Genomic DNA, 26,193 nt, shown 5'->3' with positions numbered 1-26,193 from the left:
TTTAGTTTCACCGTGAAAGAAAACTGGTCCACACTAACCCCCTCTCTGCATGTCTGTCTAACGTTAATATTATTTGTTCAGTGTCAAATATTGTTGATGGCGAAGTAGTGGTGGGAGCAAAGTGTTACAGATCGACAAGGAAGAGACAGAGGCTCCCCATAAACTCGAGGTTTCATGTCATTGGATGTAACACAGTAATCACCGGCTCACTGTACATTATCACACCTATTACACGGCTAGTGAGGACTAGTCAGACCGCTCCGAACCGATGGAGCACCGTGGATAAGTATGGAGTCACAACAGTCTCAAAACGAATGGACTTTCGCAAATGCGCATGCTTTGTTTCGTAGTTGTATTTCAGACTTGACAAATGTAATTTTGAGGCACGCTTGTAACATAAATTCATGGAGCATGCGAATAGCTGAATGTGCATTTGCGAAATCTGGACGTTGAATTTTGACGTCACCATTTTCTGATAAAGCTGGTTTTGTTTTTGGAGTTTGGAGTATAAAGTTGAAACTCACCTTCATCTCCTATGTTTTTCCTCATCCTTCCACAATATTATATAATGCACTCATTCTTTCATTGTTTTCACCTTTACCATGCTCAGGATGGTGGCCTAACTATTTCACCTAATTTATCTATTCTGGAAAGCATTTTTTAGCCTTAACTAATGATAATAGTAAAACCAAATTGAAAAACATGTTAAATATTCGTAGCGATTTTGTGGATCGATTTCTAATGTTAATAGCAGTTTTACACTAATGGAATTCACTATTGAACATCATCAAACAGCAATGATGTTTGAGGTTTTCTTTGATATCCAATAGCCAAATTAAGATAATCTTCAAAACATAAAATATAGACATCATGACCCTCTCATGCTTGAAAATTTGGCCTTGTAACGATTTAATCAATATTGAATTCCATTGATTCTGCCTTACAAAAATTCAATATCCAATGAGATCAATTTTAGGCCCTGCCCCATATTTCTTCAGCTGCCCTGATGGGTGGTGTGGAAGACAACAATACCTTAAGTCAATAAAAGGGTGGGACAGAGATAAAATGTGAGGACTCAATCTAGAATACCGACCAGAGGAAGGTCATGTGGATGTTCTTTGACATCAACTTGCTCTTGCTGGTGTTATGTTTTTACTTTTCTTCTGCTTCATTCTCCCCTCGTTATTCCACATCCTGTCAGTTACAAGGACAATTTCATCTAAATGGGATGCACAAGGCTGGAGATGTGATTATAGGTGGTCTGTTTCAAATTCACTTCTTTTCTACCCATCCTGACCTGTCTTATACCTCAGAGGCACAGCAGCCGACCTGCTATGGGTGAGTCTCTCAGGTAAAAGAAGAAACTCAATTTCAGTTTTTTTTATTCTTTGTATTTTTGTCATTTTGTATGAATGCCATTTTAAACAGACAATTTTTTTGTACGTCATCTGTTAAGTTGTTTTGTTATTGTTATTATTATCATTAATATGGGTTTTAACAGTTGTCTGTCTTTATTGTTAACAGTATCTGTAGTTGTGAGACATGTATATTATTTCAGAGGTAATGAATAATGTTGATTATTTTTCTCTTGTAAACTGTGATCTTTTCTGTGTTAGTTTTGATGTTTTAGGATTCAAACAGGCCCAGACCATGGCCTTCGCTATTGATGAGATCAACAGAAACCCCAACCTGCTCCCTAATGTCACTCTGGGATACAGTGTGTATGATAACTGCCTGCAACTAGGAATTGGATTTCGTGGAGCGTTGAAATTAGCCAGTGGTCAAGAGGAGCAAGTTATAATTCATGAGTCCTGTGAAGGAACCCCTCCAGTCCTCGGGATTGTGGGTGATGATTCATCAACACGCTCTATTGCAATCTCTGCTGTCTTAGGTTTGTACAGAATGCCTATGGTAAGTTCATTATTTTGGATCATTGTTATCTATTACGTGTTTTTCAAATTTAAATTGCTGTCTTTTGTGTTATTTTGTGTGTGTGTCATTTGTACACACCATAATTATTGTTTTATTAGTATATGAAGGTAAAGGTGTTGAGTCGTTTTAGGATATACTATCTTTGTTCTACGCAGGTGAGTTATTATGCCACATGTGCCTGCCTGAGCAACCGGCAAAAGTTTCCGTCCTTCTTTCGGACCATACCAAGTGATGCTTTCCAGGTGAAAATCAAGAATTAAAAATAAATTAAATAAAACATGTGGTGTTAAAAGCATGTTGGGTAGAAAAGAGAATGATAGTATGCTACAAATATATTCCTCTTTTGTGTCACCTATAATATCATTTGTTTCATTGATGGATTTGAATTGAGTCAAGTAATAATACTGAAACTGATATTACACATTCTGACTGTGAAACCTGTTAACCTTAACCTTCTCTGTCTTCTTAGGTGCGAGCTATGATTCAGATGCTGAAACACTTTGGCTGGACTTGGGCAGGTCTGCTGATCAGTGATGATGATTATGGACTTCATGCTGCCCGATCCTTCCAGTCTGACCTGAGTCCAGCTGATGGAGGTTGTCTGGCCTACACAGAGATTTTGCCCTGGAGTGAAGACCGTGTTGAATTAAGGAGGATTGTGGATTTGATAAAGAAATCCACTGCTCGTGTGGTCATTGTGTTTGCACATGAGAGTCAAATGATTGACCTCATGAAGGAGGTTAGGCTTAAATTGTAATTTCACTATCGTTTAATATGAAAATACAACTTTTTTTTTTATTAGTCAAAATTAATTTGAATAGTGAATACTGAATATTGATTTAATCATTATATTTACTCTGGATCTTTTATGTTAAATGTGTTGCTTAGAAGTTAAAAGAGGGAGATAACCTTTTCAGATAAATTATACTGGACACAAATTCAGTATCTCTTTCTTAATTCCTCTTTGAAGAAACTTGATCCTTTTTACATAGTACTGTGGGATTTTTTGCATTTCGATTTTTTCCAAATGGAATGTGCAGGTGGTGAGGCAGAATGTGACAGGCCTGCAGTGGATTGCCAGTGAAGCCTGGACATCAGCTGCTGTGCTCCAGACCCCCCACCTCATGCCGTACCTGGGGGGAACACTGGGCATCGCCATCAGACGAGGAGAAATACCAGGACTGAGGGACTTCCTGTTCAATATTAAACCTGACCTAAACCACAACAATACTTACGAAAAGAATGTGGTGAGTCAAAAATCGCTGTGTTAATGTGATATTGACAAAAGTAATATATTTGCGTTGTTTGTCACTGCTAAACAGTGTTTCATCGTTTTTAAAACAGTGACACTGAAGTTATATTCTTTATAACACATAATATTTGATATATTTCAGGTAAATCAGTTTTGGGAACACACATTTAAATGTAGATTTGCACCACCTCCATCAGGCTGGGTGGAAGCTGGAGGAGCAATATGTACTGGACAAGAAAATCTAGAGACTGTGCAGACTGAGTTCTTGGACATTTTAAATCTCAGACCAGAGTACAATGTGTACAAAGCTGTGTACGCTCTGGCATATGCTCTTCATGAGCTGCTGCAGTGTGAGCCAGGCAGAGGTCCTTTCAGTGGGAACAGCTGTGGTGATTTACAGAGACTGGAGCCCTGGCAGGTGACATATTATGTATTTTGTATATTGCTGAATTATGTATTTTAGTACCTTTTATGGAGTTATTACGGGTGCATAAGGTTACATATAAATTGGTTTGTCAAATTTACAATGTTGGAAAGACAGCTAAAAATGATTTTCTTTTTACTGTGAACACCAGTATTATCAGGTTAGACAGAGCAATGTTTGCATGGTTGGTATTTTTTCTCATGTCTGCAAACCGCTTTGCTTTTTACTTGACCTTTTGTTCTGTTTCTGTAGCTTGTGTATTACTTAGAAAAAGTAAATTTCACCACCTCATTTGGTGATGAAGTGTCATTTGATGAGAATGGTGATGTCTTACCAATCTATGACATCATGAACTGGCAGTGGCTCCCTGATGGAGGAATTAAAGTTCAGAATGTGGGAGAAGTTAAAAAATCTGCCCTTAAAGGTGAAGAACTGACTCTTAATGAGGACAAAATCTTCTGGAACATTAAATCTAAAGAGGTAAATTGTGATTTTTTTTTTCCAGACTATTTTCTTCTTGTCCATGGATAAATCATTATACAGTATAAGTAATTGCACAGTAATAAAACTTACTTTCCTCCCAACAGCCTCCCCGCTCAGTGTGCAGTGAGAGCTGTCCTCCAGGGACCCGCAGGGCCAGAAAGAAGGGGGAACCTGAGTGTTGTTTTGACTGCATCCCTTGTTCTGAGGGCAAGATCAGCAATAAGACTGGTGGGTGTTGAATATCATGCAGTTTAGATTTACAATACATGCATGGATCTCAACACAACTTCTTTCTTCATAGACTCCACTGAGTGCATCAGCTGTCTAGAGGATTTCTGGTCCAGTCCCCAGCGTGACCTTTGTGTTCCCAAGAAAACCGACTTCCTGTCCTACCATGAGCCTCTGGGAATCTGTCTGACAGCCACCTCACTGCTGGGTACATTCATCTGTGCTGTTGTTCTTGGGATATTTATTTATCATCGCAAAACACCAATAGTCCGTGCAAACAATTCAGAACTTAGTTTTCAACTACTTTTGTCTCTTAAATTGTGTTTCCTGTGTTCACTGCTGTTCATTGGCCGTCCCAGACTGTGGACATGCCAGCTGAGACATGCAGCATTTGGCATCAGCTTTGTCCTTTGTGTCTCATGTATCCTGGTTAAAACCATGGTGGTTCTGGCTGTGTTCAAGGCCTCCAAACCAGGAGGTGAAGCCAGTCTGAAGTGGTTTGGTGCTGTTCAGCAGAGAGGGACAGTTCTGGTTCTAACTTCTGTTCAGGCAGCAATCTGCACTGCCTGGCTTGTCTCTGCTTCACCAGTTCCTCATAAAAACACCCATTACCACAATGACAAGATAGTTTATGAGTGTGTAGTTGGCTCCACAATTGGTTTTGCAGTGTTACTGGGTTATATCGGTTTACTGGCTCTCCTCAGCTTCCTGCTGGCATTTCTGGCAAGAAATCTTCCAGATAACTTCAATGAGGCCAAGCTGATCACTTTCAGCATGCTGATCTTCTGTGCTGTGTGGGTGGCCTTTGTTCCTGCTTATGTCAGCTCACCTGGTAAATATGCAGATGCTGTGGAGGTATTTGCCATCCTGGCCTCCAGTTTTGGTCTCTTGTTGGCCCTGTTTGGACCCAAATGTTACATAATCCTGCTGAGACCAGAGAGGAACACAAAGAAAGCTATTATGGGTCGAGGCACTGGGTCATAAAAATCACGCTAAATATCACACAACAGAAATAATCATATTTCTCAATGTAAAAAAAAAAGCAGGAAAATAAATCTACTGATAGTAAAGGCAAGGTTGTGTAATTAATAAAGATGAGCTGAGGCATAATATTGTAATTAATAATGACATCTATGAAAAAAGAAGTCCCACATTTTTTTTCTCCTTGGTGCATTGAAGTACATAGCATTTTCTAACACATGATCACGCTGTAAATTGCTCTCCATGAATAATTATACAAATTATTTGAATTCATCTCTCAGCATTTCATTTTAACCCTGAGCTAATGGTCTCTATGTCTGTTACTGTCCTGCATGAGTCCCTACATGTGCCCCAAAACTCAAAAAGCTCAGAATATGAACATTAGTAAAATCATGGAGATACTATCTGTTAGAGATCCTTTGTGGTGAATAAATAAAATACAGACTTCAGTGGGAGAACTGTACAGTGTTTAAAGCCTCAGATCAGACAGCCACATGTGACCCTGAATTGAGAATCTGAGAAAGCTCAGAATGATGGAAGAAAACTTGTATTTTAGACCAAAGCCATTCAATGTTTTATTGGAAGGCACAACAATGTACAACTTCATCTATCACAATTATGGAAGTGCACTTTATATGACACTCAAAAGATTTGTTAACTACAAATAATATGTCTGTGTTGGAAATTATAGTAAACATTATCATCATAAACCTGTATGAAGCACAGCACCATGAAAACTAGATACTGTAGAAAAATTTTTATTTCAACAATGCTTCTGCTACCATCTGCTGGCCATTTTACTTTATTCTATTATTGTTATATTTTGTTTATTTCATTGACACATTTGAGCTTGTACTTTGTTCAAAGGGATGGTTTTGATACATATATCTGCTCGAACTCTATCATTAAAAAAAATGTTAACTTCATGGAATACGGCTTTAATGTAAATTATAGTAAACCCCGTCATCATGGTCAGCCACAACTTCAATTTTTAATGGAAAGAATTGAACATTGCCTTGGATATATAATATTTAAGTCCATGAAATATTTCAGCCTCAATTCAAATCAATCTTTTTTGATATGTGTTTTAGTCCCTGCCCCTACTTCTTCTGTCCTGGTGGGTGGTGTGCAAGATTCAACAAATGTAAATCAATAAAAGGGGGAGACTCAGCGATTTAATTTAGGGACTGCAGTCAGGTGTCAACCAGAGGAAAGTCATGTGGACATTCTCAGACGCCAACTTGCTGTTCATGTTGTGTTCCTACTTTTCCTCTGCTGCATCCTCCTCTCTTTATTCCACTTCCTGTCAGTTACAGGGACGGTTTCATCTCAACGGGATGCACAAAGCTGGAGATGTGGTTGTAGGTGGTTTGTTTGAAATTCACTTTTTTGCTTCCTTTCCTGATCTGTCTTTTACCTCAGAACCACAGCAGCCGACCTGTCATGGGTGAGTCTGCCAGGAAAACAGGAACAAACCAACTTATTATCTTATACAGTGAAAGAAATGCATTTATTATTTGTGCCATTTTTATCCATATTGTTCTTTTGAAGTGTCTTTTTTTTTTCTAGCGGGCTATTATTATTATTATGGTTGCTGCTCTTAATTATCTGCATAATTCACAGAATGTACATATATATTGTGTCTTTCTCTTGTAAACTGTGATCTCTTCTGTGTTAGTTTTGATGTTTTAGGATTCAAACAGGCCCAGACCATGGCCTTTGCTATTGATGAGATCAACAGAAACCCCAACCTGCTCCCTAATGTCACTCTGGGATACAGTGTGTATGATAACTGCCTGCAACTAGGAATTGGATTCCGTGCAGCATTGTCATTAACCAGTGGTCAAGAGGATCAAGTTATAATTCATGAGTCCTGTGAAGGAACCCCTCCAGTCCTCGGGATTGTGGGTGATTCTTCCTCTACACGTTCTATTGCCATCTCTGCTGTCTTAGGTTTGTACCGAGTGCCCATGGTAAGTTTTTATGTACTACTTCATTAATTTGGAACACTGAGATTTAATTTAACTAAATAGGCAAATTAAGCATGTACAATTAAACATGTTGTAATAACCCTTTAAGACATTGAAAGGGTTTAGCAATGTCCAGTCTGTATTTTTCACAGGTGAGTTATTTTGCCACATGTTCCTGCCTGAGCAACCGACAAATGTTCCCATCCTTCTTTAGGACGATCCCAAGTGATGCCTTTCAGGTGAAAATATCAGCTAAAAATCTAACAGGAAAAAAAATTCCCATTCTAACATTATTTGCAGATAGTAGAGTTTTATGGTTTCAGAAAGCAAAACTGAAAAGCCCCAATTAAATATGGTCCATCATAACACCTGTGTCACACATTTTATGATGAAACATTACTCCAGCCTGAGCACTAACCCTCCCTCCTCTCTGTCTTCTTAGGTGCGAGCTATCATTCAGATTCTGAAACACTTTGGCTGGACTTGGGCAGGTCTGCTGATCAGTGATGATGATTATGGACTTCATGCTGCCCGATCCTTCCAATCTGATCTGAGTCCAGCTGATGGAGGTTGTCTGGCCTACTTAGAGGTTTTGCCTTGGGGAGATGATCCAGCTGCACTAAGGAGGATTGTGAATGTGATAAAGAAATCCACAGCTCGTGTGGTCATTGTGTTTGCACATGAGAGTCACATGATCAATCTTGTGGAAGAGGTTAGGTTTAAAATACAATATCATGAAAATCGAACATGCATGATAATGTTCTCTTTAAACCTAAAGTTGGTCTGTGACAAATAAACATCATTGTTTTAGGTAGACCTCCGTTTTGCTTAAGTTTATGCTGAGAAACTTTGAGAATGAATTGCTCACTTAGAAAAATAACACTAAACTAAGGTTATATATAATTTTGCTTGATACTACTGTGTAAAACCCTGACCACATATTATGTATGATTCAGAGAAATAGTATGAATTTAGCTTTTAATTGTTAATATAATGTACAGGTGGTGAGGCAGAATGTGACAGGCCTGCAGTGGATTGCCAGTGAAGCCTGGACATCAGCTGCTGTGCTCCAGACCCCCCACCTCATGCCGTACCTGGGGGGAACACTGGGCATCGCCATCAGACGAGGAGAAATACCAGGACTGAGGGACTTCCTGTTACAAATACATCCTGACCTAAACCACAACAAAAGCGTTGAAAATAACATGGTAAGATATTAATTTTTCTAATAGCTGATATTTTCACAAGTGATATTTTGTCATTATTTATAACACACAGTTTTAAATATGTTTCAGGTACTTCAGTTTTGGGAATATACTTTTAAATGTAGATTTGCACCACCTCCATCAGGCTGGGTGGAAGCTGGAGGAGCAATATGTACTGGACAAGAAGATCTAGAGACTGTGCAGACTGAGTTCTTGGACATTTTAAATCTCAGACCAGAGTACAATGTGTACAAAGCTGTGTACGCTCTGGCATATGCTCTTCATGAGCTGCTGCAGTGTGAGCCAGGCAGAGGTCCTTTCAGTGTGAACAGCTGTGGTGATTTACAGAGACTGGAGCCCTGGCAGGTGACATATCAAATTACATTCAACCTGCTCCGTTGAACAACTCCTTCAGATAGAAAACCTTCCTTTTACAAGTTAAAGGAGAAAACGCTGTGGATGCATGTGCCTCATAATTTGAAAGAATTTCATGCATAAAAGTATAAACATAAATTTTGAAACAAAGAGATGATATAGCTTATGTTTTTTGGTCATTTGTCCATCTCTCACTCTTATATTCATAGGTTGTGTATTATTTGGAAAAGGTGAACTTCACCACCTCATTTGGTGATGAAGTGTCGTTTGATGAGAATGGTGATGTCTTACCAATCTATGACATCATGAACTGGCAGTGGCTCCCTGATGGAGGAATTAAAGTTCAGAATGTGGGAGAAGTTAAAAAATCAGCCCTAAAAGGTGAAGAACTGACTCTTCATGAAGACAAAGTGTACTGGAACTCTGAATCTAAGGAGGTAAATTATGTTTTTTCAGGCTCATTTTGCTCTTGTCTATGGATAAAACATAATTCAAGCATAAAGAAATGTACAGGAATATATATATATATATATAAACGTTTTCCCCCAACAGCCTCCACGCTCAGTGTGCAGTGAGAGCTGTCCTCCAGGGACCCGCAGGGCCAGAAAGAAGGGGGAACCTGAGTGTTGTTTTGACTGCATCCTTTGTTCTGAGGGGAAGATCAGCAATAAGACTGGTGGGTGTTGAATATCATGCAGTTTAGATTTACAATACATGCATGGATCTCAACACAACTTCTTTCTTCATAGACTCTACTGAGTGCATCAGCTGTCCAGAGGATTTCTGGTCCAGTCCCCAGCGTGACCTTTGTGTTCCCAAGAAAACAGAGTTCCTGTCCTATCATGAGCCTCTGGGAATCTGTCTGACAGCCACATCATTGTTGGGTACATTCATCTGTGCTGTTGTTCTTGGGATATTCATTTATCATCGCAAAACACCAATAGTCCGTGCAAACAATTCAGAACTTAGTTTTCAACTACTTTTGTCTCTTAAATTGTGTTTCCTGTGTTCACTGCTGTTCATTGGCCGTCCCAGACTGTGGACATGCCAGCTGAGACATGCAGCATTTGGCATCAGCTTTGTCCTTTGTGTCTCATGTATCCTGGTTAAAACCATGGTGGTTCTGGCTGTGTTCAAGGCCTCCAAACCAGGAGGTGGAGCCAGTCTGAAGTGGTTTGGTGCTGTTCAGCAGAGAGGGACAGTTCTGGTTCTAACTTCTGTTCAGGCAGCAATCTGCACTGCCTGGCTTGTCTCTGCTTCACCAGTTCCTCATAAAAACACCCAATACCACAATGACAAGATAGTTTATGAGTGTGTAGTTGGCTCCACAATTGGCTTTGCAGTGTTACTGGGTTATATCGGTTTACTGGCTCTCCTCAGCTTCCTGCTGGCATTTCTGGCAAGAAATCTTCCAGATAACTTCAATGAGGCCAAGCTGATCACTTTCAGCATGCTGATCTTCTGTGCTGTGTGGGTGGCCTTTGTTCCTGCTTATGTCAGCTCACCTGGTAAATATGCAGATGCTGTGGAGGTATTTGCCATCCTGGCCTCCAGTTTTGGTCTCTTATTGGCCCTGTTTGGACCCAAATGTTACATAATCCTGCTGAGACCAGAGAGGAACACAAAGAAAGCTATTATGGGTCGAGGCACTGGGTCATAATAATCACACTAAATATCACACAACAGAAATAATCATATTTCTCAATGTAAAAAAAAAAAAAGCAGGAAAATAAATCTACTGATAGTAAAGGCAAGGTAGTGTAATTAATAAAGATGAGCTGAGGCATAATATTGTAATTAATAATGACATCTATGAAAAAAGAAGTCCCACATTTTTTTTCTCCTTGGTGCATTGAAGTACATAGCATTTTCTAACACATGATCACGCTGTAAATTGCTCTCCATGAATAATTATACAAATTATTTGAATTCATCTCTCAGCATTTCATTTTAACCCTGAGCTAATGGTCTCTATGTCTGTTACTGTCCTGCATGAGTCCCTACATGTGCCCCAAAACTCAAAAAGCTCAGAATATGAACATTAGTAAAATCATGGAGATACTATCTGTTAGAGATCCTTTGTGGTGAATAAATAAAATACAGACTTCAGTGGGAGAACTGTACAGTGTTTAAAGCCTCAGATCAGACAGCCACATGTGAACCTGAATTTTTCTGAAATGCCACTCATTATTTTGTCCCAGTTTGACAGAAAAAAACATTAGATAGCTGTTTTATCTGGCTGGGGGCTCCTTTTGGGAGTGTAAATTTAGAGTGTATCAGTGGAGTATGCCTTTAAAGTGATGTGTGTGTTTCTGCAGAACTGATAACTTGGTATAATTGATTCTGCCAGTTCCAAGTTACTGCAGTTGTCAACCAAATCCATTTAATCTCTATGAAGCACAGTAACATGAAAATAGATACTGTAGAGAAAGCTCAGAATGATATGGAAGAAAACATGTATTTTAGACCAAAGCCATTCAATGTTTTATTGGAAGGCACAACAATGTACAACTTCATCTATCACAATTATGGAAGCGCACTTTATATGACACTCAAAAGATTTGTTAATTATAAATAATATGTCTGTGTTGGAAATTATAGTAAACATTATCATCATAAACCTGTATGAAGCACAGCACCATGAAAACTAGATACTGTAGAAACATTTTTATTTCAACAATGCTTCTGCTACCATCTGCTGGCCATTTTACTTTATTCTATTATTGTTATATTTTGTTTATTTCATTGACACATTTGAGCTTGTACTTTGTTCAAAGGGATGGTTTTGATACATATATCTGCTCGAACTCTATCATTAAAAAAATGTTAACTTCATGGAATACGGCTTTAATGTAAATTATAGTAAACCCCGTCATCATGGTCAGCCACAACTTCAATTTTTAATGGAAAGAATTGAACATTGCCTTGGATATATATTATTTAAGTCCATGAAATATTTCTGCCTCAATTCAAATCAATCTTTTTTGATATGTGTTTTAGTCCCTGCCCCTACTTCTTCTGTCCTGGTGGGTGGTGTGCAAGATTCAACAAATGTAAATCAATAAAAGGGGGAGACTCAACGATTTAATTTAGGGACTGCAGTCAGGTGTCAACCAGAGGAAAGTCATGTGGACATTCTCAGACGCCAACTTGCTGTTCATGTTGTGTTCCTACTTTTCCTCTGCTGCATCCTCCTCTCTTTATTCCACTTCCTGTCAGTTACAGGGACGGTTTCATCTCAACGGGATGCACAAAGCTGGAGATGTGGTTGTAGGTGCTTTGTTAGAAATTCACTTTTTTGCTTCCTTTCCTGATCTGTCTTTTACCTCAGAACCACAGCAGCCGACCTGTCATGGGTGAGTCTGCCAGGAAAACAGGAACAAACCAACTTATTATCTTATACAGTGAAAGAAATGCATTTATTATTTGTGCCATTTTTATCCATTTTGATCTTTTGAAGTGTCATTTTTTTTTTTTCAAGCGGGCTATTATTATTATGGTTGCTGTTCTTAATTATCTGCATAACTCACAGAATGTACATATATATTGTGTCTTTCTCTTGTAAACTGTGATCTTTTCTGTGTTAGTTTTGATGTTTTAGGATTCAAACAGGCCCAGACCATGGCCTTTGCTATTGATGAGATCAACAGAAACCCCAACCTGCTCCCTAATGTCACTCTGGGATACAGTGTGTATGATAACTGCCTGCAACTAGGAATTGGATTCCGTGCAGCATTGTCATTAACCAGTGGTCAAGAGGATCAAGTTATAATTCATGAGTCCTGTGAAGGAACCCCTCCAGTCCTCGGGATTGTGGGTGATTCTTCCTCTACACGTTCTATTGCCATCTCTGCTGTCTTAGGTTTGTACCGAGTGCCCATGGTAAGTTTTTATGTACTACTTCATTAATTTGGAACACTGAGATTTAATTAAACATGTTGTAATAACCCTTTGAGACATTGAAAGGGTTTAGCAATGTCCAGTCTGTATTTTTCACAGGTGAGTTATTTTTCTACATGTTCCTGCCTGAGCAACCGACAAATGTTCCCATCCTTCTTTAGGACGATCCCAAGTGACGCCTTTCAGGTGAAAATATCAGCTAAAAATCTAACAGGAAAAAAAATTCCCATTGTAACATTATTTGCAGATAGTAGAGTTTTATGGTTTCAGAAAGCAAAACTGAAAAGCCCCAATTAAATATGGTCCATCATAACACCTGTGTCACACATTTTATGATGAAACATTACTCCAGCCTGAGCACTAACCCTCCCTCCTCTCTGTCTTCTTAGGTGCGAGCTATCATTCAGATTCTGAAACACTTTGGCTGGACTTGGGCAGGTCTGCTGATCAGTGATGATGATTATGGACTTCATGCTGCCCGATCCTTCCAGTCTGACCTGGGTCCATCTGATGGAGGTTGTCTGGCCTACTTAGAGGTTTTGCCTGAAGGTCATGATCCAGCTGCACTAAGGAGGATTGTGAATGTGATAAAGAAATCCACAGCTCGTGTGGTCATTGCATTTGCACATGAGATTGACATGATTAATCTTGTGGAAGAGGTTAGGTTTAAAATACAATATCATGAAAATCGAACATGCATTATAATGTTCTCTTTAAACCTAAAGTTGGTCTGTGCCAAATAAACATCATTGTTTTAGTTAGACCTCCGTTTTGCTTAAGTTTATGCTGAGAAACTTTGAGAATGAATTGCTCACTTGGAAAAATAACACTAAACTAAGGTTATATATAATTTTGCTTGATACTAATGTGTAAAACCCTGACCACATATTATGTATGATTCAGAGAAATAGTATGAATTTAGCTTTTAATTGTTAATATAATGTACAGGTGGTGAGGCAGAATGTGACAGGCCTGCAGTGGATTGCCAGTGAAGCCTGGACATCAGCTGCTGTGCTCCAGACCCCCCACCTCATGCCGTACCTGGGGGGAACACTGGGCATCGCCATCAGACGAGGAGAAATACCAGGACTGAGGGAGTTCATGTTACAAATACGTCCTGACCTAAACCACAACAAGAGCATTGAAAATAATGTGGTAAGATTTTAAGCTTACAAATATTATATATTTACATACGTGATATGCTGACATTGTTTTAATTACACAGTTTTAAATGTGTTTCAGATAAATCAGTTTTGGGAACACACATTTAAATGTAGATTTGCACCACCTCCATCAGGCTGGGTGGAAGCTGGAGGAGCAATATGTACTGGACAAGAAGATCTAGAGACTGTGCAGACTGAGTACTTGGACGTTTTAAAACTCAGAGCAGAGTACAATGTGTACAAAGCTGTGTACGCTCTGGCATATGCTCTTCATGAGCTGCTGCAGTGTGAGCCAGGCAGAGGGCCTTTCAGTGGGAACAGCTGTGGTGATTTACAGAGACTGGAGCCCTGGCAGGTGACATATCAACTTACATTCAACCTGCTCCGTTGAACAACTCCTTCAGATAGAAAACTTTCCTTTTGCAAATGAAAGGAGAAAATGCTGTCCCATAATTCATTGCTGCACCAGTGTCAATTTCGCCACAATGGAGAGGCAGAACTTTGAGAAGTGCTTGTCTGAGCTCCAAATCCATAAATATAGATAAATATGCATACATGTGTACAACACATGTGTCGGGCCCTAAAATAAATAGATTTTCTTTACCAATGAAGATTTATAATAATGTCAGAAGTGTCTATGTCTAGTTACTATTTATTCTGATCACTTTCTTGGTTTTTTTTTTTTTTTACTTCAGTGGCTCAACTTTCTCTGCTTGTGAATTGCTTTCATACCTTCTTATTTCAATAAGTCCACCTTTTTGTTTTGTTGTCAGGGTAGGAAGTTGTATTAATCAAATTTGGTATAAGAATAAAAATATCCCATTGCTATTCTAACTGTAGAATAGTTTTCTTTTCAAAGCCATTATATATTCTGAAAAAGATATCCATGATTAAAAGCATATAGATTTTTTAAAAAAAGGAAATGATAAAGCTTATTGTTTTTGGCCATTTGTCCATCTCTCACTCTTATATTCATAGGTTGTGTATTATTTGGAAAAGGTGAATTTCACCACCTCATTTGGTGATGAAGTGTCATTTGATGAGAATGGTGATGTCTTACCAATCTATGACATCATGAACTGGCAGTGGCTCCCTGATGGAGGAATTAAAGTTCAGAATGTGGGAGAAGTTAAAAAATCAGCCCTAAAAGGTGAAGAATTGACTCTTCATGAAGACAATATCTACTGGAACTTTGAATCTAAAGAGGTTACTTCTAATTTTTCCTTCTGATTGTTTATTTTTATGCACTGTGATGGTTACCTAACAACACAGAATTACATTTTAATTCTGGTCTCCCAACAGCCTCCCCGCTCAGTGTGCAGTGAGAGCTGTCCTCCAGGGACCCGCAGGGCCAGAAAGAAGGGGGAACCTGAGTGTTGTTTTGACTGCATCCCTTGTTCTGAGGGGAAGATCAGCAATAAGTTTGGTGGGTGTTAAAAAAAAAAATATATATATATATATATATATATATTATTTTTTTTTTTTTTATTTTAATTCACTCAACATGAATGTTCCTCCCTTCTGCTGTTTTTTAAGACTCCACTGAGTGCATCAGCTGTCCAGAGGATTTCTGGTCCAGCCCCCAGCGTGACCTTTGTGTTCCCAAGAAAACAGACTTCCTGTCCTACCATGAGCCTCTGGGAATCTGTCTGACAGCCACATCATTGCTGGGTACATTTATCTGTGCTGTTGTTCTTGGGATCTTCACCCACCATCGTAGCACACCCATGGTGCGTGCCAACAACTCAGAACTCAGTTTCCTGCTCTTGGTGTCTCTCAAACTGTGTTTTCTGTGTTCACTGCTGTTCATTGGCCGTCCCAGACTGTGGACATGCCAGCTGAGACATGCAGCATTTGGCATCAGCTTTGTCCTTTGTGTCTCATGTATCCTGGTTAAAACCATGGTGGTTCTGGCTGTGTTCAAGGCCTCCAAACCAGGAGGTGGAGCCAGTCTGAAGTGGTTTGGTGCTGTTCAGCAGAGAGGGACAGTTCTGGTTCTAACTTCTGTTCAGGCAGCAATCTGCACTGCCTGGCTTGTCTCTGCTTCACCAGTTCCTCATAAAAACACCCAATACCACAATGACAAGATAGTTTATGAGTGTGTAGTTGGCTCCACAATTGGCTTTGCAGTGTTACTGGGTTATATCGGTTTACTGGCTCTCCTCAGCTTCCTGCTGGCATTTCTGGCAAGAAATCTTCCAGATAACTTCAATGAGGCCAAGCTGATCACTTTCAGCATGCTGATCTTCTGTGCTGTGTGGGTGGCCTTTGTTCCTGCTTATATCAGCTCACCTGGTAAATATGCAGATGCTGTGGAGGTATTTGCCATTCTGGCCTCCAGTTTTGGTCTCTTCTTGGCGATTTTTGGACCCAAATGTTACATAATCCTGCTGAGACCAGAGAGGAACACAAAGAAAGCTATTATGGGTCGAGGCACTGGGTCATAAAAATCACACAGATTTTAACAGAATGTGTCTCAATGTAATAAAAAAACAGGCAAATACTGGTAGTAAAAGCAAGCTTATATAATTAATGACGATGAGCTAAGGCATAATCAAATATATATGTGTATATATGTGTGTATATATGTATATATATATATACATATATACATATATATATTTGCATACATATATATACAGAGAGAGAAATAAGTGAATATCATTTAATTGTGATTCTGGTAATAGGATGCTATGTGATTATTAATAAATATATTTCAGTGTGAAATGCCTTTCACAATGAATAATATATGCAAGACCAACACAATGAAATCTTTTCACTGTTTTTAGTACAAGTACAAAGTACTGTTCAAGTTGACACTTAACCCTAACTTGGACCTTATTAAACATAACGCTTTTTTTAGACCAGTGACCAGAGCAGAGGACTGAAATGCATTTGTCACAGCTTATTTTTAAAGCTTGGGCAAAGAGCTCTCGCTCATCAAAGTGAATCAAGCAGTGGTATTCATTTGAAGACAGTCAATGACACTGTAGTCTTGACCAAGCCCATGGGTTCAACTGAGCTGTTCATAATATATATTCCTACAGATACAACCTGATCTGATAACTGACAACACTCTTCTGTTCTACACATTACAGATGCTCTGAGTATTTGTAACAGCTGTCAAATCCATGGATGAAAAATATAAACAGATGACACTGCACTAAATCACTTCTCTGAAAGCTGAGGGTAAAGCAATAATGAAATGACTGATTGAGAATCAGTGAGTATTTAGCTGGAGGGGCAGTGACCATAGACCTCCTCGTTTAGACTTTACAGTTTAGCTGACAAATTAATCCTCAGTGACTGCCTGCCACATCACACCAGGGCCCATCAGTCTGTTTAACAACACTTGTTTTCAGTATTGGCTTTTTGAAGTATTGGTTTTTTCAAACAAAAAAATGCATGATGCTGATGTATATATTCAGAAAGATGATTTTGTATTAAATGAGCGCTAAAGTAGAATCTCGACTCCAGTCATTGAAAGGTAATTGGAAAATTATTCTAAAAAAACTTCCAAAATAACTTGTACACCCATGCACAAAACATAAACACTCAAGGCTGAGGTGTGCATAGCAATGATCAATGCCCAAAAAGGGACTAATTGGATGGCGTGGGACTCAGACAAGAGGACGCAGAGGTAGCCCCAAGGAGTAGTGAGCAAAAAAATGTAGCCATTACAGCATTTAATAAGTTTGAATCGCTCATTCTGCAGGACTGTCAAATCCAACACTTGAGTCTCTCAGGATCCTGATTTAAAGGTTAAGTGGATGCAGGAACAGAAGAATGTCATTGCTGATGTGCATTGAATCTGTAACAGAGGCCTTCCCTCTTTAAAAACTAATTATCAGCATGTTGAGTTGAAGCAAGTCAGACTATAATCTTTTTTACTGAGGCAGTACAGCACGTGATTCAACCATTCAACCATTCAAACCAATCAAAACCAATATCATATCACTCTCAAGTTTGTAATTTGGAGAACAGCGTGTTTTTTTTTTTGTTGTGATTTTAATTGGAAGCAGATTTGGGGCAGCACAGCAGCAAAATGGTTAGCGCTGTTGCCTTGCAGCAAAAACGTTGAGGTTTGATTCCCAGGCCTGGGCCCTTCTGTGCGGAGTTTGCATGTTCTCTCTGTGCTTGCCTGGGTTTACTCTGGGTACTCCCACCATCCAAAGACATGGATGTTTAGGTTGACGGGTTACTCTGAATATCCCGCACAATGGACTGGGACCTGTCCAGGGTGCAGCCCGCTCTCGCCCAAAGTGAACTGGGATTGGTTCCAGCAACCTCTGCAACTCAGACACAGGTAAGCAGTAGAAGAAGACAAGAAGTTGCATAAACACTGTATGAGGTTTTCTGCTTTTCACTGTGGGCATTAAGCAAAATGTCAACTTTATAAAAACACTGACAGAATACAGAGCAAACCAACGTTATATTTGACATTGCTCAGACAAACTCTAAATGAAATGAGCCTGGACTATCCTCATTCAAAGGGGAAAAGGGTTCTTCCTATTTCACATGTCTAACTCGCACTGAACATAGTTAATGGGAGTTATATGAGGTTGGACTGATGAGCTACAGGTGTGCAATTCCTCATCTCCATTATTGTTCATTTCACGGCTAATTACATCCCATTATATTCTGACAGAGAGGGGGAAAGGAGACTGTGCATGCTTGTGGTTTCATGGTGTTGTAGATCATAGGCCTCAGTTTGCAGCTGACAAAAATCTACATGGGACAAATTACAAAGTTGTTGCAGCTGTGTATTCAGGTTGCTATTTGGAAAAGACTGAATTTTGTGGTCACTGAAAAAACGAAAGCGTTTTTAATTCTTCACAAAAGGTCCACTGTGACTGAACCACTTTCTGTTCATAGACAAACAAAAGGGAAAGATTACGAAAATCCAAAAGAGGAATAATTTTCTGAACTTTCTGTGACGCCATTGTTACTGTGGTGACTGTGATAACGTTGGCTCTTGGATTGGGAGATTGGTATTTCCCATTGGTGGGATTTGTCTTAGATTTATCTGAGGTAATTGTCAGACTTTGACTGGCAATGAGATTGGATACAAAACATAGTTTAGACAAAATGACATCACCCAGTCACATGTTGATTATGAAAGTAGTTGAGTAGCAGACTAATTATCATCCATGAACAAACTGCATCATATCATTCCCTTCACATTTGTCAATATCTTTGTGATAAGGTAACAAAATTTCAGAGTGTGGTTTCATATGACGCATGTAGGTTTTTTTTTTTTTGTTTTGTTTTGTTTTTTAGGAAATTTCCTCACAGAGATTTTGAGAGTGCCTCAGTGGGGTTGATGCCAGGATGGGTGTGCCTGTGTGTCTGTCCCACAGTAATGTATGAACAAAGTGAACAACATTGATTTACAGTGCATCCGGAAAGTATTCATACCACTTCACTTTTTCCACATTTTGTTTTGTTACAGCCTTATTCCAAAATGGATTAAATTCCTTTTTTCCCCTCAAAAAGTCTACACAAAATACCCCATAATGACAAAGTGAAAAAACTTTTTTAGAACATTTTGCAAATTTATTAAAAATAAGACACTCAAATGTTGCATATACATAAGTATTCACACCCTTTGCTATAAAGCTCAAAATTGAGCTCAGGTACATCCTGATCAGCCTTGAAAGGTTCCGCCAACTTGATTGCAGTCCACCTGTGGCAAATTCAGTTGATTGGACATGATTTGGAAAGCCACACCTGTCTCTACAGCTGACAGAGCACAAACCAAGCCATGAAGTCGAAAGAATTGTCTGTAGACTGCCGAAACAGGGTTGTATCAGGGCACAGATCTGGGGAAGGTTACAGAAAATTATCATTATCATATATGCATTGAAGATCCCAAAAAGCACAGTGGTCTCCATCATTCAGACATGGAAGATGTTTGGAACCACCAGGACTCTTCCTAAAGCTGGCCGCCCATCCAAAATGAGCAAGCGGGGGAGAAGGGCCTTGGTCAGGGAGGTGACCAAGAACCCAATGGTCACTCTGACAGAGCTCCAGCGTTCCTCTGAGGAGATGGGAGAACCCTACAGAAGGACCACCATCTCTGCAGCACTCCACCAGTTAGGCATTTATGGTAGAGTGGCCAGACAGAAGCCACTCCTCAGTAAAAAAAGCACATGACAGCCCGCTTGGACTTTGCTAGAAGGCACCTGAAGGACTCACAGACCAGGAGAAACAAAATCGAAACGAAGATCGATCTCTTTGACCTGAATGCCAAGCGTCATGTCTGGAGGAAACCAGGCACCGCTCACCACCTGGCCAATACCATCGCTGCAGTGAAGCATGGTGGTGGCAGCATCATGCTGAGAGCATGTTTTTCAGCAGCAGGAACTGGGAGACTTGTCAGGATCGAGGGAAAAATGAATGCAGCTAAGTACATCAACATCCTTGAGTGGCCCAGCCAGAGCCCAGACTTGAACCCAATTGAACATTGGAAACACCTGAAAGTAGCTGTGCACCGACACTGCCCATCCAACCTCACTGAGCTTGAGAGGATGTGCAAGGAAAAATGGGAGAAACTCCCCAAATCCAGGTGTGCCAAGCTTGTATCATACACAAGGAGGCTGTAATGGCAGCCAAAGGTGCTTCGACCAAGTATTGAGTAAAGGGTGTTAATACTTATGTATATGCAACATTTGAGTGTCTTATTTTTTATAAATTTGCAAAATGTTCTAAATCTTTTTAACTTTGTCATTATGGGGTGTTTTGTGTAGATTTTTTTTTTTTTTTTTTTTTTTTTTTTTTTTTGAGGGGGAGAAAAGGAATTTAATCCATTTTGGAATAAAGCTGTAGCATAAAATGTGGAAAAAGTGAAGTGGTATGAATACTTTCCAGATGCACTGTAACTTTTGTGTGTTGCATGTGCATCAACGTCTGTTTGCCTGTCTGTCTTTGTGTATGCAACTCACTGTATGTGTGTGTGTGTGTGTATAGATCTTCCTTTCATTGTATGCATGTATCTCACGATAATATGTGAACAACATTGGCTTTATCTCTGTGTGTCTGCTACACAATGTGTGTTAATCTTTGTTTATATGTATCTGACTTGTGTGTGTGCATGTCAGTCGATAAACTGCTCTCATATCAGGAGTCCACACTTGCAGCGCAGACACACACCTGCAGCTGTCAGGACAATGCCCTGAGAACAGAGGCCGAGGGGATTTTTGGCCCAGTGAAGCCCTCAATCTGAGGCCACTTATGACAAGACGGTAGCTCCACTCAATTACACACAATTACACAAATCTGGTACATACCCATTCTTTTTTTTTTTTTTTTACACCGCCAAGGATGCATATCCAGACCAAACCCCAGGACAAGTATATCAAATTATAACAGTGATAATAAGAAACGTACAAGATAACAATAGTTATATAGTATCTAATTGCATTGCAGACAAATTTTTCTTCGTAATTTGTAGTCTGACAGAATCAAATCTCTACATTTTAGATATACTGTGATTACTGCATTAGACAAAAAGCAGTGCATTTTTTTTTTTTTTATTAAAGAATAAAATGTTGCTCAGCTGTCAACCATTTCTGAGAGCTACCTGAAACAGCGTCTCAGCAGCATTAGATGGGATTATACTTCCATCTACTGGTTATTTTTGGGTACATGCAATTTACAGTTTAGTGTGTCTCATTTTTGTGATTTTTTTGTACACACAATGTGTAAATTAATCATGGAAATGAAGAACATTTACACTTGCATGTAAATACAAAATTCATGTCACTGACAGATTGAGTGTCAAGTCTTTATTGATTATTGATGTAATGCATTGAATAAATGAAGTAGTATATAAGGAGCACAATCATTAGTGAACAATAAATGTAGTGGCATTTTATGCCATTTTCATTATTTAGCAATCATTTTTATTCCACATGGAATTTCTAGGGAGTAGTATTGCATTTGCATATTGCATCAGCTGTTGCTAAGAACTACAATTATGAGTGGCACATTTAGAATGAACATTACTTAAATAAAACAAATTGGCATAACACATACAATAGTTGTACACATGGATATATAAAAACTATCTGGCCATCAGGCATTTCTTAGTGTTTTTCTCAGGCCTTAATAAAATAATGAAGCACTTTGGAGCAAAGATACAGAGCAGTAAACCATAGCTAGATGCGAGAATGGCAAAAATCTCCACAGCGACGACATACTTCCCAGGAGAGCTAACGTAAGCGGGCACAAAGGCCACCCAGACTGCACAGAAGATCAGCATGCTGAAGGCGATCAGTTTGGCCTCATTGAAGTTGTCTGGAAGTTTCCGAGCAAGAAAGGCCAAGAGGAGGCAGGTGCAGGCCAACAGGCCGATGTAGCCCAGGACCAGAGAGAAGCCCAACACAGAGGCCATGGCACACTTCAGGGTCACCCTTGACCCCTGGAAGCCCAGATCCTGTTGAGGCACAGGGGGGCTGAGGCTGAGCCACACAGCACAGATAATAATCTGAATGGAAAACAAAGAAATTATTATTTCATATCAAGCGTAGCTGTTTTATGAGTTAAACCCCTATCTGATTACCGGATTAGAATGACAGAACTACTTGTAAACTGCAGTCTGTACAATTAAATGTGACAAAATAAGACTGAGACCTGTACACAGGTGAAAACAAAAACACTTCCTCTCTGTTGGCCTGGACCAAACCACTTCATCAAGGCTTCAGCACCAGGCCGAGCTGAGCGAAAGACAGCCAGGACCACCATGGTTTTCACCAGGAGGCAGGAAATGCAAAGAACAAAGCTGATCCCAAAAGCTGCCTGCTGGAAGCGACAATTCCAGACTGACGGACGGCCGATGAAGACCAGTGAGCACAGGAAGCAGAGCTTCAGCGACAGGAGAAGCAGGAAGCTCAGCTCTGCGTTGTTGGCTCGAACCTGTTGATTAATCATATTAACAGACAAAAATTGTGGAGGAAAGGATGGACAAAATGAACTTATATAAAGCTTTGGTCTCACCATTGGTGTTTGACGGTAGTAAACAAAAACCACAAACACAGCTGTCGTCACTGTGGCACCAGACATAGCTGCTGTAGTCAGAGTAATGCCCAAAGTTTCATTAAAGGACAGGAAGTCCAGCTGGCGAGGGATGCAGGCAGTTCGATCATCATTAGACCAAAACTCGGATGGACAACGCCCACAGTGGGCGGACCCTGGGAGAGGAAGGAAAGTAAAACACTAAGGCAAAATTAAGGTTGCATAATGAATTTCTGTTTTGTTATGGAGCAATGTCTTCACCAGTTTTATTACTAATCTCCCCCTCCGCACACAGGATACAGTCAAAGCAGCAGACCGGTTCCCCTCTCCTGGTTGCCATCCTGGTACCTGGACGGCAACTCTCAGTGCACACCGAAACAGGCACCTAATCAGAGAGACAAATAAAGTTCTGAATTAAATAATCAGCTAAAATGACAGACCTTTACTGGAGCAAATTTCTTTGTAGCCTTTTAACATTTCATTAAGCTGTCTACCTGACTGGATCCTGTGCTCCACTGAATAGCTGACTCATTAAGGTGGACATCAAAACCATTCACACGACCAACCAAAACAAGTTTCAGATGCCCGTCAGGAGTGTTCTGCCAATTAATAAGGTCGTACTTTGCTGGAATGTCAGCTCCTTGGAAATAAAACATTTCCCCTTCTGGTGTGGTAACTTTCACTTTGTTCAATTGCTGCAACAGCTAGAAGCAGCAAACAAATTTTGAAAAATCCATTGACATAAAAGTGAAATGTAGTTAAAATTTACTTTAATTAGTTACCTCTAAGGACTTGATGTGGTTTGGAGAAGAACAAATGGAAGTGTTCATGTTGGGGCAGGAGATCAGGCTGTGAAGAGCATGGGCTGCAGCATAAACAGCAAGATAGACATTATAGGCCACCCTTAGCGTGGAGGTGTCAGTGAAAGAATGCTGTATTCCCACCAGGGACTCATTGCCACCGCAGGGAGGCAGAGAAGCCCGTTGAAGTGAGCTCTTGGCAGAAAATGAAACATTAGTCGGATGTGAAGACTTTGCTTTGGGTTGTGAAGACAAAGGCTTTTCCTCTGGACTGCATCCAAACTCATTTTCCCAGAATTCTCTTAAGAAGCCATCATGAGGACGATGCACTGGGTGCAAATATCTAAGATAAGTTTCAAATCCGGGTATTTGGGAACTTTTAATGGCCACACCAAGAACGCCACTAGCCACCTTCGAGATCCGAACATCTTGGAGAAGATCATCACTTGTACTCCAAGCCTCACTTGCCAGAAACTGCCTGCCAGTCACCTACAGTAAAAGCACAGTTCAAATAAATAAACCATGAAACAGTTGACATTTCATCTCCATGAAATGTCTAATTCTTCAGTATATACAAATTTTCATGGCAATGTCTTACATTTCTTTTGGCCAGTTCCAGAAATATATTCTTTGTATCAGTATACCAGCAAAAGATCAGAATCACTCTTGCAGAGGAAGCCTGAATTGTCAGTGCTGTACGTCTGGCATCTCCTCTGATAGTTTCTCTGTGGACAGTCTCTATGAACTCCAAACAAACGCCCTTCCCTTGAATCTCTTCCTGAAACACCTGAAATACTGAGGTCAAAACAACAAATATAACCGGCAAATATACATGCGACATTTCCACTGAAGCAGTATAACAAAAACATACACCTGTACTGCCAAATGACCGTAGTCATTGTTTACAATCACGGCTCCAATCCAAGTCCAGTGGAATCGTATGGCCAGACGTGCCATGGCCCTCGCTTGGTATATATCACTGGGGATTGTTCTGAAGAAGTTTGGAAACTTGGCCCTGTCACTAAGACATGGGCAGCTTGCCATGTAGCTGATCTGAGGAAATACATTAAAGCAATTGTAATTAGTTTTTACCAGAATGTAAAAAAAAAAAAAAGACATATCAGCTTTTTGATATATGTTTTAAGAGAATAAAACTCACAATTGGAACAGAGAGCGGTCCCAGAATCCTGGACAGAACTATCCCTGTTGTGGACGAGGAGGCACCAATGAGCAAAGGAACAGGCCGAGCACCTAAGAACAGCGTTAGAGATGTAATCCAGTCTTTTAATGTCATATTAATTTCCAGTGTCTGCGTGGATATATTCCATTTTTAAATGCAAAAATATATATATATATATATATTTTTTTTTTTTAAGGTCGTACTTGTAGAGTGAGAGGCTGATAAGCTACACCTGCGTGTGTCTCCTCCAATGAGTGACAGAGCAACCTGCAGAGCCCAGGGATATCTGCTACAGCCATCAGCTATACTGTAGCCCAGCTTCACTCCTGGAAGCAGGGTGCTGTTACGATTGATTTCCTCCACAGCAAATGTCATGGCATACATATTTTTTAATGACTCCAGATCTAAACTTAGGATCGCAGGAAAAGACAGTAAGAGTAAACAAGATAACCAACAACAGTAGTCACAGAAAGTTAAATATTAAATAATCAACGTGAGTATGAAAAAAAAAAAACAAAACAGATATATAAATCCAACATATAAACATAAATGTGTTGCACCTACATCTGTTCAAATAAATATGTTCTCATCCCATCTAATATGAACACTACAACTGCCAACAGGCGTCTTGTAAGAAAAATGCATATGTGAATACCCAGTGCAAGGTTCATAATGTGGCAGCTTGATGAAGTCCTTCTCTACAGGTGAGGGTCTGTAATGCAGGTTAAAAATTCCACCAATAATCACATCTCCATCCTGAGAGAGGCTCTGGTCGCTGGGCGCCCCCCACCGGGAGCACGCTGCTGCCTGAACCGCAGCCACTCCCGCCTGTCTGCCTCCGACACTGAGAAGCCACAGGCAGCAGGCTGAGGAGGACCACCTTGTCAGGAACCAGGCCAACCGTGACATGGGTGCAGCTGTTCTGAACATTTACAAATGTAAGGAACTATTATCAGAATGACAGAATATGACCAATCTGTGTGAAATACAATTCCGTTCAAACCTGTTTCACCAAACTGGACAATAGAGGGGGCTACGTTTTGGGGTGGGGGGGGTGCAGATGCCCCACAGACAATGTTCAACAGTTCTTAGCAAAGACAATTCCCATGAAATTACACATGTACAAATATTACATTGTCATAATCACTGCCAACATGACAGTTACCTGCAAAAACAAAGAATATTTTTAAGAAAGAAATTTTTACCTTTCACAAGGTCAGCAGTGTGATCGAACTTAGCCCGCTCCCACTCTGCAACACACTGGTGCTGATGTCTGTATTTATAA

General features: G+C 39.9%; 4 protein-coding genes across 4 annotated transcripts; 3 read left to right on the top strand and 1 right to left on the bottom strand.

Moving 5' to 3' along the window:
• The first annotated feature begins 1,213 nt into the window (after positions 1–1,213).
• Positions 1,214–5,303, top strand: LOC115052706 (extracellular calcium-sensing receptor-like). Its single transcript, XM_029516984.1, has 9 exons — positions 1,214–1,338; positions 1,617–1,911; positions 2,088–2,174; positions 2,402–2,671; positions 2,973–3,179; positions 3,327–3,602; positions 3,861–4,088; positions 4,196–4,319; positions 4,393–5,303. Exons 1-9 carry the CDS (start codon positions 1,229–1,231, stop codon positions 5,301–5,303), a joined length of 2,508 nt encoding a protein of 835 aa, XP_029372844.1. The 5' UTR covers positions 1,214–1,228.
• Positions 5,304–6,517: 1,214 nt separating this feature from the next.
• LOC115053182 (extracellular calcium-sensing receptor-like) lies at positions 6,518–10,510 on the top strand. The gene is made up of 9 exons (XM_029517747.1): positions 6,518–6,747; positions 6,979–7,273; positions 7,423–7,509; positions 7,713–7,982; positions 8,272–8,478; positions 8,566–8,841; positions 9,060–9,287; positions 9,403–9,526; positions 9,600–10,510. The coding sequence occupies exons 1-9, from the start codon at positions 6,518–6,520 to the stop codon at positions 10,508–10,510; spliced, it is 2,628 nt and encodes an 875-aa protein (XP_029373607.1).
• Positions 10,511–11,976: 1,466 nt separating this feature from the next.
• On the top strand, positions 11,977–16,360 carry LOC115053180 (extracellular calcium-sensing receptor-like). Its single transcript, XM_029517746.1, has 9 exons — positions 11,977–12,206; positions 12,438–12,732; positions 12,850–12,936; positions 13,140–13,409; positions 13,699–13,905; positions 13,993–14,268; positions 14,892–15,119; positions 15,216–15,339; positions 15,450–16,360. The coding sequence occupies exons 1-9, from the start codon at positions 11,977–11,979 to the stop codon at positions 16,358–16,360; spliced, it is 2,628 nt and encodes an 875-aa protein (XP_029373606.1).
• A 5,618-nt stretch (positions 16,361–21,978) lies between these two features.
• On the bottom strand, positions 21,979–25,817 carry olfcr1 (olfactory receptor C family, r1). The gene is made up of 12 exons (XM_029517745.1): positions 25,564–25,817; positions 25,139–25,317; positions 24,888–24,979; positions 24,602–24,781; positions 24,327–24,515; positions 23,982–24,217; positions 23,711–23,921; positions 23,423–23,632; positions 23,190–23,313; positions 22,911–23,104; positions 22,548–22,829; positions 21,979–22,401 (listed from the first exon to the last, which is right to left on the bottom strand). The coding sequence occupies exons 1-12, from the start codon at positions 25,815–25,817 to the stop codon at positions 21,979–21,981; spliced, it is 2,574 nt and encodes an 857-aa protein (XP_029373605.1).
• Between the last annotated feature and the right edge of the window lie 376 nt (positions 25,818–26,193).

The sequence above is a fragment of the Echeneis naucrates genome, chromosome 13 (genome assembly GCF_900963305.1).
Source record: "Echeneis naucrates chromosome 13, fEcheNa1.1, whole genome shotgun sequence".
Classification (NCBI taxonomy): domain Eukaryota; kingdom Metazoa; phylum Chordata; class Actinopteri; order Carangiformes; family Echeneidae; genus Echeneis; species Echeneis naucrates.
The sequence above is the reverse complement of the archived record's forward strand: the minus strand, read 5'-3'. Positions and strand labels throughout refer to the sequence as shown.

What these genes read in the sequence shown, in the direction of transcription:
- LOC115052706 (XM_029516984.1), top strand. Translation starts at nt 1,229, where the DNA reads ATGCACAAGGCTGGAGATGTGATTATAGGTGGTCTGTTTCAAATTCAC. An exon ending in TACCAAGTGATGCTTTCCAG is followed by an intron (nt 2,175 to 2,401) that starts GTGAAAATCAAG and finishes CTGTCTTCTTAG; the next exon opens with GTGCGAGCTATGATTCAGAT. An exon ending in GGAACATTAAATCTAAAGAG is followed by an intron (nt 4,089 to 4,195) that starts GTAAATTGTGAT and finishes TCCTCCCAACAG; the next exon opens with CCTCCCCGCTCAGTGTGCAG.
- LOC115053182 (XM_029517747.1), top strand. Translation starts at nt 6,518, where the DNA reads ATGTGGACATTCTCAGACGCCAACTTGCTGTTCATGTTGTGTTCCTAC. An exon ending in TGATCAATCTTGTGGAAGAG is followed by an intron (nt 7,983 to 8,271) that starts GTTAGGTTTAAA and finishes TATAATGTACAG; the next exon opens with GTGGTGAGGCAGAATGTGAC. An exon ending in GGAACTCTGAATCTAAGGAG is followed by an intron (nt 9,288 to 9,402) that starts GTAAATTATGTT and finishes TTCCCCCAACAG; the next exon opens with CCTCCACGCTCAGTGTGCAG.
- LOC115053180 (XM_029517746.1), top strand. Translation starts at nt 11,977, where the DNA reads ATGTGGACATTCTCAGACGCCAACTTGCTGTTCATGTTGTGTTCCTAC. An exon ending in GTTTGTACCGAGTGCCCATG is followed by an intron (nt 12,733 to 12,849) that starts GTAAGTTTTTAT and finishes TATTTTTCACAG; the next exon opens with GTGAGTTATTTTTCTACATG. An exon ending in GGAACTTTGAATCTAAAGAG is followed by an intron (nt 15,120 to 15,215) that starts GTTACTTCTAAT and finishes GTCTCCCAACAG; the next exon opens with CCTCCCCGCTCAGTGTGCAG.
- olfcr1 (XM_029517745.1), bottom strand. Translation starts at nt 25,817, where the DNA reads ATGTCACGGTTGGCCTGGTTCCTGACAAGGTGGTCCTCCTCAGCCTGC. An exon ending in AGTCCAGAGGAAAAGCCTTT is followed by an intron (nt 23,922 to 23,981) that starts GTCTTCACAACC and finishes TTCTGCCAAGAG; the next exon opens with CTCACTTCAACGGGCTTCTC. An exon ending in GGAGATTAGTAATAAAACTG is followed by an intron (nt 23,105 to 23,189) that starts GTGAAGACATTG and finishes TTCCTCTCCCAG; the next exon opens with GGTCCGCCCACTGTGGGCGT.